Below are 13,693 nucleotides of genomic sequence, written 5' to 3' on the forward strand. Positions count from 1 at the left end.
TCTTTACATGACAATCTCTTCTAACTTTGCACACTCAAGATAAAGCAGTGGGAAAATGTCTTAATAAATATTTGTTAGGCACCTACTATGTTCCTGGCACAGCGCAAATCATTAAAGATAAATGGACATATCAAAGTAGAATGCTCAAACTTGGAATATAGTGAGTTCTCTTCCATTGGGAGTGGCAAGGACTCAGGGATAGGATTCTCAGTCAATCAGAAGGTACTAAGTGCTTATTATGTGCTGGCATTATTGTAAGTACTAGGGATACAAAAAAAGAAAAAAAGGAAACCAATGATCTCCTAGATTCCAGTAGCCCACCTTCCAATAGGAGAGACAACATATAAATAGCTATACACATATGAGATAAAAATTAAGCCAAAATCCTTAGTGCAGTTTTAAGGTTTAATTGTTCAACACTACACTAAAACTTTTGGGACACCCTGCATATGGTACAAAGAGAAGGTAATCTCAGACAGAAGACATTAGCAGGGTGGGGCATAGAAGGCACCAAAGGCTCCTATGGAAGGTGAGATTTGAGATTAGTCTTGAAAACAGTCTAAAGTTAGGAAGGAGAGATTATGAATTATGCCAGATTATAAAAGGCTTAAAATGCCAAACAGAAGATTGTGTATTTGATTCTGGAGGTAATAAGGTGCCATTGGAATTTATTAAGTAGGGACATGCCATGGTCAAATTTGCAGTTTAAGAAATCATTTTGGTAACTTAGTGGAGGACAGATAAGGGTGAAGTGAGATTTGATATGGGGAAACCACTCAAACAATAATAGTAATCCAAGAGTGAAGTGATGAGAACTCCACCAAAGTGGTAGCTGTGTGAATGTTGAGAAGGTGACATGTATGAGAGGTTGTGAGGGTAGAAAGAATAATGCTTGACAAGCTTGGATATGTGCATTGAGTGAAATACCAGCAAGACTCTCAGATTGGGAGCCATAGTGATTGGAAGAATGGTGATGCCTTCCATGGTGACAGAAATATTTGTAAGTAGGGAGACATTTGGTAGAAAGATAGTAGGCACTCTCTCTCTCTCTCTCTCTCTCTCTCTCTCTCTCTCTCTCTCTCTCTCTCTCTCTCTCTCTCTCTCTCAATATGGTGACCTTAAGATGCTTATAGGATACAAGATTTCAGATGTACAAAAGGCTATTAGATGTAGAACTACAAACTAGAATGGAGATTAGGGCTAGATATAGAGATCTAGGAATAGAGACTCTAGAATAGGGATAGAAAGTGCCTAGAGATGATAATTGAACCCAGGGGAGCTGAAAAAAAATTATCATGTGAGATAAATCAAAAGTCCCCCTAGAGGGCTGAGTTCTTTGAACTATTGAAATAAACATATTTTGTTAAATATTTTCATTCAGTTGGTTTCTATCTAGAGGCAGTTAGGTGGTGCAGTGGATATGGCACTGTACTTTGAGTGAAAATTTGGGTTCAGTATCCAGCATCAGATACTTACTAGCTCCATGAACCATGGCAACTCACTTAACCACTGTCTGAATAAGTTTACTGAATTGTAAAATGGGTCTAATAATAGCACCTATCTCCCAATGGTTTTGTTGAGAGGATCAAATGAGTTATTATTTGTAAGGGGCTTAGCACAGTATCTGGCATATAGTACACTTTTAAAACAGTCTCCCTTCCTTCCTTCCTTCCTTCCTTCTTTCCTTCTTTTTTTCCTACCTTCCTTCATTCCTTTCTTTCCCTCCCCTTCCTTCCTACCTTCTTTTCTCTCTTTCTTTCTTCCCTCCGTCCTTCTCTTTCTTTCTTTCTTTCCTTTTTTCTTCCTTCTTTTTTTACTTTCTTCCTCCCCTCCTTTTTTCCTCCCTCCTTCTCTGTCTTCCACTCTCTCTTTCTCCCTTCCTTCCTTTCTTTTTCTCTTTCTTTTTTCTTTCCTTCATTCTTCCTTTCTCTCTCTTTCCTTCCTTTCTTAATCCTATGAATTTTATTTTATATCGGTATAAATGAAATTCTGGCAAGAGATCTCTACGCTTTGCCAGTCTGTCAAAGGGGTCCATGACACACCAAAACTCCTGGTTTGGAGGCTTCAAGGACAAGGCCATTAGGGACACAGCCACAGACAGTAGGCATAATAAGGGCACTGAACCAATAAAGAGAAGTTGGACAGGAAGGAGGAAAACCAGGGAAAGGGAATGTCAGGAAAACCAGAGAGGAGATTCTATTGAGAAGATGGCAACTGATAAAACCAAAGGCTACAGAAACATCAAGAGGGACAAGGAATGAGAAATGGTCATTATATTTGACAAGGAAAAGATTATTGGTGACTTATAAAAAAGCAGTTTTAGTTTAATAATATCAGAATATAGATCACAGAGGATTTAGAAGAGAGTTAAATTTTCTCCAGAGGAGAGAAGAGATTTAGCATAACAGGTTCAAGTCAGAGTCTTTTAAGGATGGAGAAGATATGGGCATGTTGAAAGGCAGCAGGGAATGAGGCAGTAGATAAAGAAATAGTGGAGATAATTAGAGCAACAGAGAGTAGGTATGATAGAAGAGCAACCTTCTGGAGAAGATGTGATGGGATGGGATCAAGGATGCATGAATAAGGTTTCTGTTATTTTCACATAAGAGCCCCCCACAAATGTTCTTCATATTGACTACCAGCCACGCTTAATTTGCTTTTAGAAAAGGTACTTACTAAATAGGAATAACCAGCCCAGTTATTATAGAAACAATCCCCCCAAACTGGGGGCATAGTCTTTCTTTGCACACACAAAGTCTCTAGAGACACAGAGATCAAACTTAGAGAACACATGTAACTCATAGCTCCTATTTACTAAAAATCTCTTTCTCCCTTGGTGGAGTTTTCATGAAGTTCCTCTTAGAGAATTTTCTTATGGCCTGTGAGGATTGGCACCCTTGTAGCATTCTGAAGTTGCCTTTCCTAAGTGTCTCTATTTTGTCCCCAGGAAGTTTCTCAGCTCTTGATTATATGCTGCTGTCAGCCATCCTAAAATCACTATTACTAGATTTTGTGTACACTGCTAGTGGTGTTAAAGGAAACTCTAGGTTTTCCAGTGTCCCAAAGTTTACAAGGAAAATGGTAGGGGATCAGAGATGGAAGAGAGGTTTAAAAAAGGCACTATTGCCTTCTTTCCCAATTCTCTAGGACAATTTCCTTTTAGAAATCTTTCATCATTGGATTTAACATTGACTGGACCTTCTTGATCCTGGAGTGTGCAAATTACAAAGTGGCTTACTGTGTTATATATAGACCAGAGGTGTATCTGTTATTTTAGTCAACTGTAAGAAAATTCCTATATAGCATGTCTTTTACCACTGAACAAAGTACTTTAGATCTTCCAAATTGATTAAAGATTTAGTGGAACCTAGTTTTTAGCTTAGCCTAATTGATTGAATCCAGTCATCCAGGCCTTCTTTGATTACATTCATGAGGGTTGGAGTGCAATCTCTCACCATTACACACATACAGGCACAGATGTGTGTGTGTGTGTATACACATATACATACACATACATCTACACACATGTATATATATAGAGAGAGCGTGTATATATGTATATATGTATGTGTGTATACTTTATATATTATATAAAATTATTTATCTATTTTATATAGTTATTATTTCCCTCATGGAAATGTAAACTCCTTGATATCAGAGACTGCTTTATCTTTTTCTTTTTTATCACCTGTAGCATAGTGCCTGACACAAAGTAAATACTTAATAAATGTTTGTTTATTGATTGACCTTTTAAAGGAGAAGCATAAAAGGAGTCTTGCATATGTGTTTTTATGCCTGGGACCATGTCTTTATGACTGTGTCATAAAGAATCTGAGAAACCTGTTTATGGGAGAGTCATAATGATATGGAATGGTAGTGCCTTGCAGAGACTGTTGAGCATATGTGACATTCTATAACTAGTTCTGGTCTGTTAACCAAGTAGTTAGGAAGGGTCAGTAGCCAGAACTGGATGATTTTCAAAAGGGTCAGATTAAGCGCTCTCTCTTTGCTTCATTCTCTTAAGCTACAACATTGGAGGGCCTTGGTGACTTCTCCAATGAGAGATGATGCTGTAAGTAGAGAAGCCTTGGGTTCTTCTCTGATCTGAGGCCAAGAAAGGGCCATTGTCATTGGCATCTGCATTTGTTATTTTCCATTTTAAAGTGAAGAATTGGATCCCTTAATCTTGTGTGTTTACTTAGGCTTTTTCAAATGATATTCTCTAGCATGTCACATCTTTGCAGGTAACACTGAATGATTATGAGAATCTAAGTACCCACTGTATTTATTGTTGTCTTTCTCCTCTCAGTCCAATCTTCAGTTGAGAGTTGGTTCTGTCCCTGCTTGTGGCCCTCATAGGATCCAGTAAAACATTGGAGACCAAGTTGGTTCCAGGACTCCTGCATAAATCTCTTGACATTGACACCTAAGCATTGAGATGACTTTGTCTTTCTTTGTGGTTCCCAATGCCCTGAGAAGTGTGTGACCAGACTGTTTTGTCTATCTGTGCAATAACCCATGAGTGAAATTCTATCCCTGCGTTCTGTTCTATCAGGCCACAGCTAGAACCTCACTTCAGGTGTCTGATTGTTTTGGCTGGCATTGGCTTGTGATGGCCCCGTTCAAAGTACTGACTGGTTCTTGGTCCATTTATGAGAGTTCATGCTGGCTCTCCATCCTGTCCTATTCTGGTCTAGTTACCAGACCTATCATCTTCACTGCTTCCATAGTTATCTAAGCTGATTCTGGCTTCCCTCATTTCTACTCCCTCATGCCCCTTTCACTCCCAAAAATCAGTCTTCTTGCTTTCTTATTATGCAGTTCTAGACTGGAGGGAGGGAGTTTACTTTGCTTTCTTTTTTCACTTTTTATGATAGGTCTTTTGGGGTCCCTTTTCTGAAACGTGTCAGGGTTTCTGTTGGAGACCTGGCCTTCTCTGTGATTCTTCATCTCTCCATCTTAACTGACAGTCTCCTGTTGAACTTTGAAAAACTGCTTTATTTGTTTGGCTTTTATCCTCTTCACAACCTGGACCTGATATAGCTTTTGACCCTTATTCTACATTATGCCCCTTGCCACACTCTACGATCTCAGCAAACTATCTTCCTTGCCCTTTCTCATGCATAACTGTCCATTTCCCTTCTCTGTACTCTTATACCGGCTACATCCCTGGGTATGCTGAAGCATCTTCCTTTCTTACTTCCACCTCATAGAATCCCATACTTTCTTTCATACTAAGAATAAACCTTATTTGTAGTTGTAGTCTTTTCTTATTTTCACCTTTCCTCTCCTTCCCCAGACTCACTTGCATATACTATAAATCAAAATTATAACCATGTATAAAATATAAGATGTAGAATATAATACATAATAATGTAATCTAACATAATCTATATAATTTTATATAATTTCCCTCAGGTCCCTGTTCATGTAATGATTCCAATGTGTATCATTAGCAATACTCATTAATATTTTCTGTGACTTCATGATTGTACTCATGAAACCCAGGATCTTTGAATGAAAATCATACTAAACTTATCTCTGGAGAGCACTTTACTTGAAGAAATGTTGTCAAGACAATACATGGTTGTTGTAAGAGATGAGATCCTTAGAGTGAATACTAGGCTAGTATAATGAAAGTGCAGGAGAGACTGGGACCGTGGACCTGACCTCATCTTCATCATCACCATGGTGGTTGTGCAGTGGTAGACAAAGTCCATGAGTCTCTATTTTGGTCTCATATTGTGACTTGGCCTCTCTAGAGCTTGTACAGGGCATGTTACCATGGAATTAATGATAGGTATGAGATCAAATTCTCTTTCTACAAGTTTTAATGATAATAATAATAATCATCATTTGAATAGCATGTTAACATTTGTAAATCACTTTATATGTGAATGTATGTATGTGTGTAAATCTCACTTAATCTTCAAAACAGTTCTATTAAGTGATGTTATTTTTGCCATTTGACAGGTGAAGAATTTGAAGCACAAAAAGGTTAAGTGCCATTAAATGTTTGAGGCAGGGTTCAATCCCAGGTTTTCCTAATTCTAAATCCACTTCTCTGTCCATTATGTAACCTATTCATTTCTCTGAATGAACTTTACTGATTATATTATTTGCCAGTAAATAGCTAGAAATGATTTTATTTTTTAATTGAATGAAAAACAGCAGATTGTACTTACGTTTTATATTATAATGTAATAGTGTTTCTTGTGTATTCTGTGTGCATAGACCCTAGCACATCTTAGATGTTCAATTTGGGTTTATTGACCTATATTTCATATATCTTAATTAATGACTTAAGAACTAAATATATCCACCAGTTGCACTATTTGACGTCACAAGAGAATATTTTCTTTGATGCAGAATAAGGAACCTCAGTCATTCCCATAATCAGTAGTGTGACACTCCAACAATGGCAGTCATTGATGTTCCTGCTTAGGAGCTTGTAGCCTGAGGTCCTGGTAGCATCTGGCTGTATGGTTTGGCTCGGCTAGGAATGTTTCTTAACAAACCTGTTGTAGCTCTGAGCTGAGGATTCACATGAGTCTCTAGCACTGATGATATGTGGGGCAATAAAGAGATTCTCCAACGTATTTGGGGAAAGAGTGCAACTCATGCACACCAAGGAATTCACACTTTACGTGCATTTTGTATTTACTTATTAGTGTCCCAGTTATTTCCCCAACAGAATTTAAGCCCTTTGAAGGCAAAGACTATTTCATTTCTGTCTTTATATCCCCAGAGTCTGTGACTTAAGGCATGACTTAGTATATGATTGTTGGAGTGGTTTGCCATTTCTTTCTCCAGCTTATTTTAAAGATGAGGAAACTGAGGCAAACAGGGTTAAGTGACTTTCCCAGAGTCACACAGCTAGTAAGTGTCTGAGGCCAAATCTGAACTGAGGAAGATGAGTCTTCCTGATTCCAAGCCTGGTGTGCCAATCACTGCATTATATGGCCGTCCCCATTTAGAATTGTATTGCTACATTATTTTTATAAGCATTTTATCTCAGGGTAGATAAGAGGAAATAGATCAGATCTTGAAATGGAAACTTAGCTGTATTTACTGGACACCATAAGCTGTATTTACTGACACCTCCAGAGAGGCATCAGGAATGTCCAGCATATCTAAGCAAGATTTAGTTTTAAGGTATCTTAGAGTTCATCTTGTTCAATTTTCTTATTTAATAAGAAAAAAAAAACCTAAGACCCATGTAGGTTAAATCTGAAGTCATATGGGTAGTAACTTTGGAATTCTGGACATCTGGACTGATATATGACTTTTAGGGGAGAGGAGAACGGAGTGAATTTTGTGACCATCAGTATTATGGGAGGAGAGACATTCGAGAATATGAAATCCTCTATTACCAGGGCATATTAGAATTTGAGTACCTGGCTACCAGCAAGAGCTATATGACCCTAATAAAGTACTTTTAATAATTCTGGTTCCCTATTTTAAATTGTGGCCCAAGAAAGCCAAGATGGTGGAAGGACTGGAAAACAACACAATGATTTAGTGGCCCAGGAAATAATTACTTTGGATTTTTTTTTTATCATTAAGAAGTATAAACTCAATCATTTACTTCCAATAAAGATGCAGGGGACTTCTCAGCATCAGTCTTATCAGGCTTATCAGCATCAGCCCAACAGAGTATAAGGTAATCAAGTTAGACTTAAAAGCTTTAGAAACATCAATTTAAGAGTGAAGTCTTTGTAATCTGAGCCAACTTTCTAGACAGTGGAGCTATTAGACAGCTAAGTGGCAATGTGTTTAGAATTCTGGATGTGTAACTGAGAAGACTTGAGTTCAAATACTCCCTTAGACATCTGTCAGCTGTGTGACTCTGGACAAGTCACTTAACCTCTCTAATCTTCAGTTTCCTCATCTGTAAAATGAGGGTCTTGGATTTGGGGCCCTCTAAGGTTCCTTCTGGCACTAAATCTATGATCCTCCATATTCCATTGTAATGTCTTTGTTTTACTTCATTTCCCCTAGACTTGCCTTAGAGAGAGAACAATCTGTATAAGTATGTTGGGCTTTCTCTATAACAAAAATGTGGATAGTCTCAGGTTTTTCAATAGAAGCTGAGACTATAGGGAATGACACCCCTCATTGATGGGCCCTTAGCCCACACTAATAACAATGAACTAAATTATCTCTTTTAAGGCAAATGCCAGTTAGAGATGTGTTGTGAGAAATGAAAGGTATAAAATCTTTATATACCCACTGTATATTACAACCAGTCCACATCCCTTTTAGATAACCAAGAAAGTACAATGAAGACTGAAGGCGTCCTCTGACCATCTACTAAATTAAGCCCAAATTTTGAACACCAAAGGGTAAGAAACCTTCCAATTTCCCCTGAACCATAGACAAGCCCCTCTATAAAGAATCTGGTCTCTAGTGGAAGTCCAGGCCTACACACTGTAGGATCTGGCTGGCACTGGGAGATACAAGATGATTATGAGGCAAAATATTAAGTTGTAAGGAAGACACAGTTTGTCTAACATTTTAATATTCAGTTCACAAATCAAAACACAAAAAGAATCATATTTTCTAACAGGTCTTCTGTTCATTGAAATACACAAAATAATTATTAAAACATTTCAATATTGTTTCATATATAGCTTTAATTTAATATGTAAAGATTTAAAATAAAAACATCCATAATCTCTTATAAAATCCTGCACTTCTTAAAGAGAAAGGAAACTACACTCCATGGAATTGAAGAAGATAGCAAGTGGTAACAAGAAAGTATAACGTACATAATGGCAACAAATTTGATAGCATGTTGTGGATAATAGCATTATATATGCGTATATGTATGCATGCATACACATATATATCAATAATATTAATATGTGTATGCATGTACACATGCATATATATGTATACATGCGTCTGCATATATATGTATGCATATAATTGAAATTCAAAATTGAGGCAGCTAGATGGCACAGAGTATGGAATGCTGGGCCTGGATTCAGGAAGATTCATCTTCATGAGTTCAAATCTGACCTCAGACACTTAACTAGCTGGGTGACCCTGGGCAAGTCGCTTAACCCTGTTTGGTTTAGTTTCTGATCTGTAAAATGAGCCGCAGAAGGAAATGGCAAACCACTCTAGCATCATTGCCAAGGAAATCCCAAATGGATCAAGATGAGTTGGAAACAATTGAACAACAACCTATACTCAATGCTGTCCCATATTATTTTTATGACTTTTTTAGGTGATTAAAGTTATATCTTATATTAATAGAATGAACAAATAGTTGTAAAAGTAAATTAGATTCTGCTGTAACTGCTGGTTTGGTAATATTGTAGTATAAAGTGTAATGTTGCTAATGAGGCAGCTCCTTGTTGTAAAGGATGCAATTATGGGCCTTAAGTAAGGGGGACCTGAATTCAAAACCAGCCTCAGACACGTGTAATCCTTGGCAAGTCACTTCACCTCTGTTTGCCTCAGTTTCCTCAACTGTAAAATGGGGATAATAATAGCATCTACTCCCCAGGTTAATATGAAAAACCAATGAAAAAACATTTGTAAAGCACTTATCACAGTGCCTGGTAAGTATACTATATAAATACTTCTAGTAATTATTATTATTAATGAAATAATGCTATAAGAAACAATGATAAAATCCAATTACACTCCAAAATAATACCTATGAAGGATTAAGTTCTCTCATTGTCTATGATGTAAAGAAAGCCACGGGCTTTGGGGACAGAAAACCATTGCTATTGTATGAACTTTTCACAGGTAAGCTCAGCTTCATTATTATCTTCTGGGTGGGATTGATCCTCACTTCATTATTTAAAAAAAAAGGAAGAAAAGGCAAAGAAAGAAAACAACAACAACAAATTTCTATAATCCAGAATAGAGCTGAAAACCTTTCAGAGCTATTGATTTAAATAAATATAATTGTTAACTACACAATAGAAAATTACTCAGATACATTATATGTAAAAAAAAATTAACACATTTTTAAGGGAAGAAAAGATAGAAGAAATATTCTTGGAAGGAATAAGAATGGGCAAAATAGGTGCCTTATCAACTGCAAACGAAAGGCTAACAGAGAGAAGGGTTTAGATAAAATGAGAAGATGTTCCTTGGAAAAGAAAAAAAATCCTTTTATTCCTTGGTCCAAGAAAGGAATAATGAACAAAAAAAAAAATGAGAAATGAGAAATGAGAAAAGACAGGAACAGGAATGCAATTTTGAGGACAGATGGTAAACACTATTCACATGCAATTTGGCATGGTAAGAAAATTTTATTAAATATCAACCCTGAAACTATATGGACTGAATGAAGAGAGTATACTTTCATGTCATAATAATTTACCTGTTACGTTTTTAACTTTGTTCCATATTTTAACTTCTTCAGTCTAAAACCTTAATTTGTTCAGAAAACAAATCTATTGTTGAAGAGTGATCTCTGAAGACTTTCCCAGTGACAATCAGTTTAATTGCTCTTCTAAACCAAGGGTAAAAGAAAGCATAGATCAAAGGGTTCATGGCTGAGTTATAATAGGCAAACCAAACTAAAATTTCATAAATATATGTTGGGGTGATGAACCCTAGGAATGCATCAATTATTGATTCAATAAAATAAGGGAACCATGAAATCAGAAATGCAATCACTGCAATGCCCAGTGTTTTTGCTGCTTTCCTCTCCCTCTTGGACACTCTGGCTTTGTAGCTCTCTGAGGATGACTCAGTCTTGTTATCCATGCTTTCAATCTTTCTAGCCTGTTGTTTGGCTACTAGAAAAATCTTACAATAAAGAATGACCATGACCAGAGTGGGAATGAAGAACAACAGAAAGTCTATCAGTACCCAGGTTTGATTCACAGCAATCTGACAGCCTCCCACACAGGTGAGGGCACTTACTAATTCCTCCAGCCCATCATCATTCACACCTGTGTAAATTAGAGAAAAACTAAATGTAATGGCAAGGAGCCAGGAGAACGAAATGCATATTATTGAAACCAACAGAGTGAATTTAGTTGGATAGACCAGAGGGTCAGTGACAGCAATGTATCTATCAATGGAGATGAAGCACAAGTGAAAAATGGAAGAATAACAAAATGACATATCAAAAGAAGAGTGAACTTTACAATAACTCTCCCCAAAATACCAGCAACTCTCCACTGACCTCACCATGCTGAAGGGCATCACAGTGGCTCCCACCAAAAAGTCAGCACAAGCCAAGGAGGCAATGAGAAAATTGGCAGGAGAGTACAGCTGCTTGAAGTGAAGGACTGAAATCATAACCAGAAGATTTCCCAAAATGGCCAGCAGAACTCCAGAGCCAAAAGCCAGGTAGAAGATGACTTGGAGTAGTGGGGAGTAGGAGGTTTTAATGCAGGATCCATTGATGTTCTCATAGCAGAGCTGCATTGCTGCAGGCTGGGACCCAATGTTGCTGGTCATGATTCTTCCTTCTCAGCTTATAAGTATCTTTGGGGTTTTTTTGGTAATCATAGAGTAGTAATTGACATTTCCAATATTCCTGGGGGAAAAAAAAGATAAATAGATGCATGTCTGTACAAAGTTAAATTCTATCCTTCATGAATCATGATCCGTTTCACTCAGATAATATTTGTGAATCACTTAACACATTTCCTGGCAGAGTAAACCCTATATAAATGCTTAATCTCTTCCCCCTTCCTATAAACCGTGAAGCCCTCATCCTCTGTTATATTTGGCATATTGCCATTTAACTCGGTCGAATTCCTTCCCCTAATCTAAAAACCTTTGATAAAAAGCTTTGAATAAGTCTACTAAAGATTGGCACCAAGACAGTCAGTGTTTCTCTGCTTGGTAACATTTCCCTCTAATCCTCTAGTTCTGTACCTCTGACAAACTCTTCTGCAAAGTTCAGCGTTATACTAAAGGATTCCTCAGTTCAAGGGTCACCTTTTATTACTTTGTCCTTATTCATGTTGTCAACTCTGCGTTAATGCCCAAAGTACCACAACTTTTCTGGAACTCACCAAAGAAGAGCCAGAAAACCCCTGAGAGATAATCCCTGTTGGGTTGGGTGTGAACCAGGAGAAGAAACTTTTTTTCCCCAATTACTGTTAGTAAGAAATTTATTCTGGTATACTACTCTTTATAGGAACATAAATTATGCATTTTGTTTCATAAGATTTGCACATTCATGTGTATGTCTTTTTGTTGTATGGGGTTTTTTTTGATGGTTGAGATTATGGTGAATGTACTGGCATCTCACATGTGTGTGTATGATGCAGATATATGTGTGTGTGTGTTTGTGTGTGTACACTCATACAGCTATATATATGTGTGCATATAGTTGTACATGTAAAGCTTAAAATTGCACTGCCTTTTAGGACACCCTACCTGCTTGTGTATAAAATCACACACATATGTATAAACACACACACACATATCTATCTATCTATATATACATACACACACACACACATACACACACACACATACATGTGAATGTATTTTAACAATTCCTCCTGATCATTAAACAGTAATCTGTACTTTCTTAGGTATCAGCTCCTCATGTTACGCCATAACTCCTCAATAACTTTTTAGAAGTTTTTCTGTTGCTAGCTAAACCTCACACTACAAATATACAAGCAATTATTGCATCCATACTTAAGGTCTTTTTAGTTTTGATCTGCCTGAATATACTTGGATTCATTGGCAGAATCTTTGAGAACCCTTGGTTATTTCCAAATTACATTGAACCATCAAAGGGAGATTTTATAGGAAACTCTGAATATACATCACAATATATACATACACACACAGATGCATATATAAATATACACATATAATATACATATATCCATACTATTACATACATACACACATGCATATGTATGCACCCAAACATATGTATACGTATCAGCCTTACTCTTTCTTTCAGAGTCATTATTGGTGGCAGGTGGAAACCAAAGGTGGATGAGCAGCCCAGAAAAGGGCTTGTCAAACCCTCACACTAGAGGTACTATTCCTCCTGGAAGACCCCATACACCCCTGGACTGTACCTACGTATCATTTCATTGCTCTGGGGAGCTTAGGGTATGGAAACTACCTCCGCTAGTGACAGCTAACAACTTGACTGTCACTTATAATCCTTGAGAGCTGACAATAGAGAGGGTATGTGACTTGTCCTTGGTCACAAGTATCTTAAATTTTGGAGGTGGGAGAAGATCCCAAGATCCTAAGTCAAGATTCTGACTTCAACGCCAAGCCTCAATTCACTATGTCATGCTACCTCTCTCTGCATTAATTAGAAATAAGTACATAGTTGTTCTCTATGTGTACAGTAACTTTAAAACTATGAAATGCACATTATGAATAGGAAAATAGCCCCTATTGTTTGGGCAGCTGCATGTGTAATGGATATAATGATGTGCCTAGAGTCAGAAAAACTCATTGTCCTGAGTTCAAATCTGGCTTCCTATACTTACTAGCTGTGAGACTCTGGGCAAGTCACTTGACCCTGTTTGTCTCCTAGGCTGGAGCTCAAATGGGCTGGAGAAAGATATGGCAAACCATACCAGCATCTTTACCAAGAACATTCCAAATGGCATCATGAAGAGTCAGATATGACTGAAACGACTGAATAAAAAAGGGACAGATTAAAATGAGCAGTTGCTCAGAGTCAGGAGAGGGGAAATCAAGGTTCATTAAGGCAATGTCC

The 13,693-nt window shown here is 37.3% G+C and overlaps 1 protein-coding gene across 1 annotated transcript; it reads right to left on the reverse strand.

Annotated features, from left to right (window-relative positions):
• Positions 1-10,386: 10,386 nt before the first annotated feature.
• Positions 10,387-12,996, reverse strand: LOC110208888 (trace amine-associated receptor 7a-like). The gene is made up of 2 exons (XM_020987080.1): positions 12,987-12,996; positions 10,387-11,447 (listed from the first exon to the last, which is right to left on the reverse strand). The coding sequence occupies exon 2, from the start codon at positions 11,437-11,439 to the stop codon at positions 10,387-10,389; it is 1,053 nt and encodes a 350-aa protein (XP_020842739.1). The 5' UTR covers positions 11,440-11,447; positions 12,987-12,996.
• Positions 12,997-13,693: the final 697 nt, after the last annotated feature.

This window comes from Phascolarctos cinereus, unplaced genomic scaffold (assembly GCF_003287225.1).
Source record: "Phascolarctos cinereus isolate Bilbo 61053 unplaced genomic scaffold, phaCin_HiC Scaffold_5;HRSCAF=322, whole genome shotgun sequence".
In the NCBI taxonomy this organism is placed as follows: Eukaryota; Metazoa; Chordata; class Mammalia; order Diprotodontia; family Phascolarctidae; genus Phascolarctos; species Phascolarctos cinereus.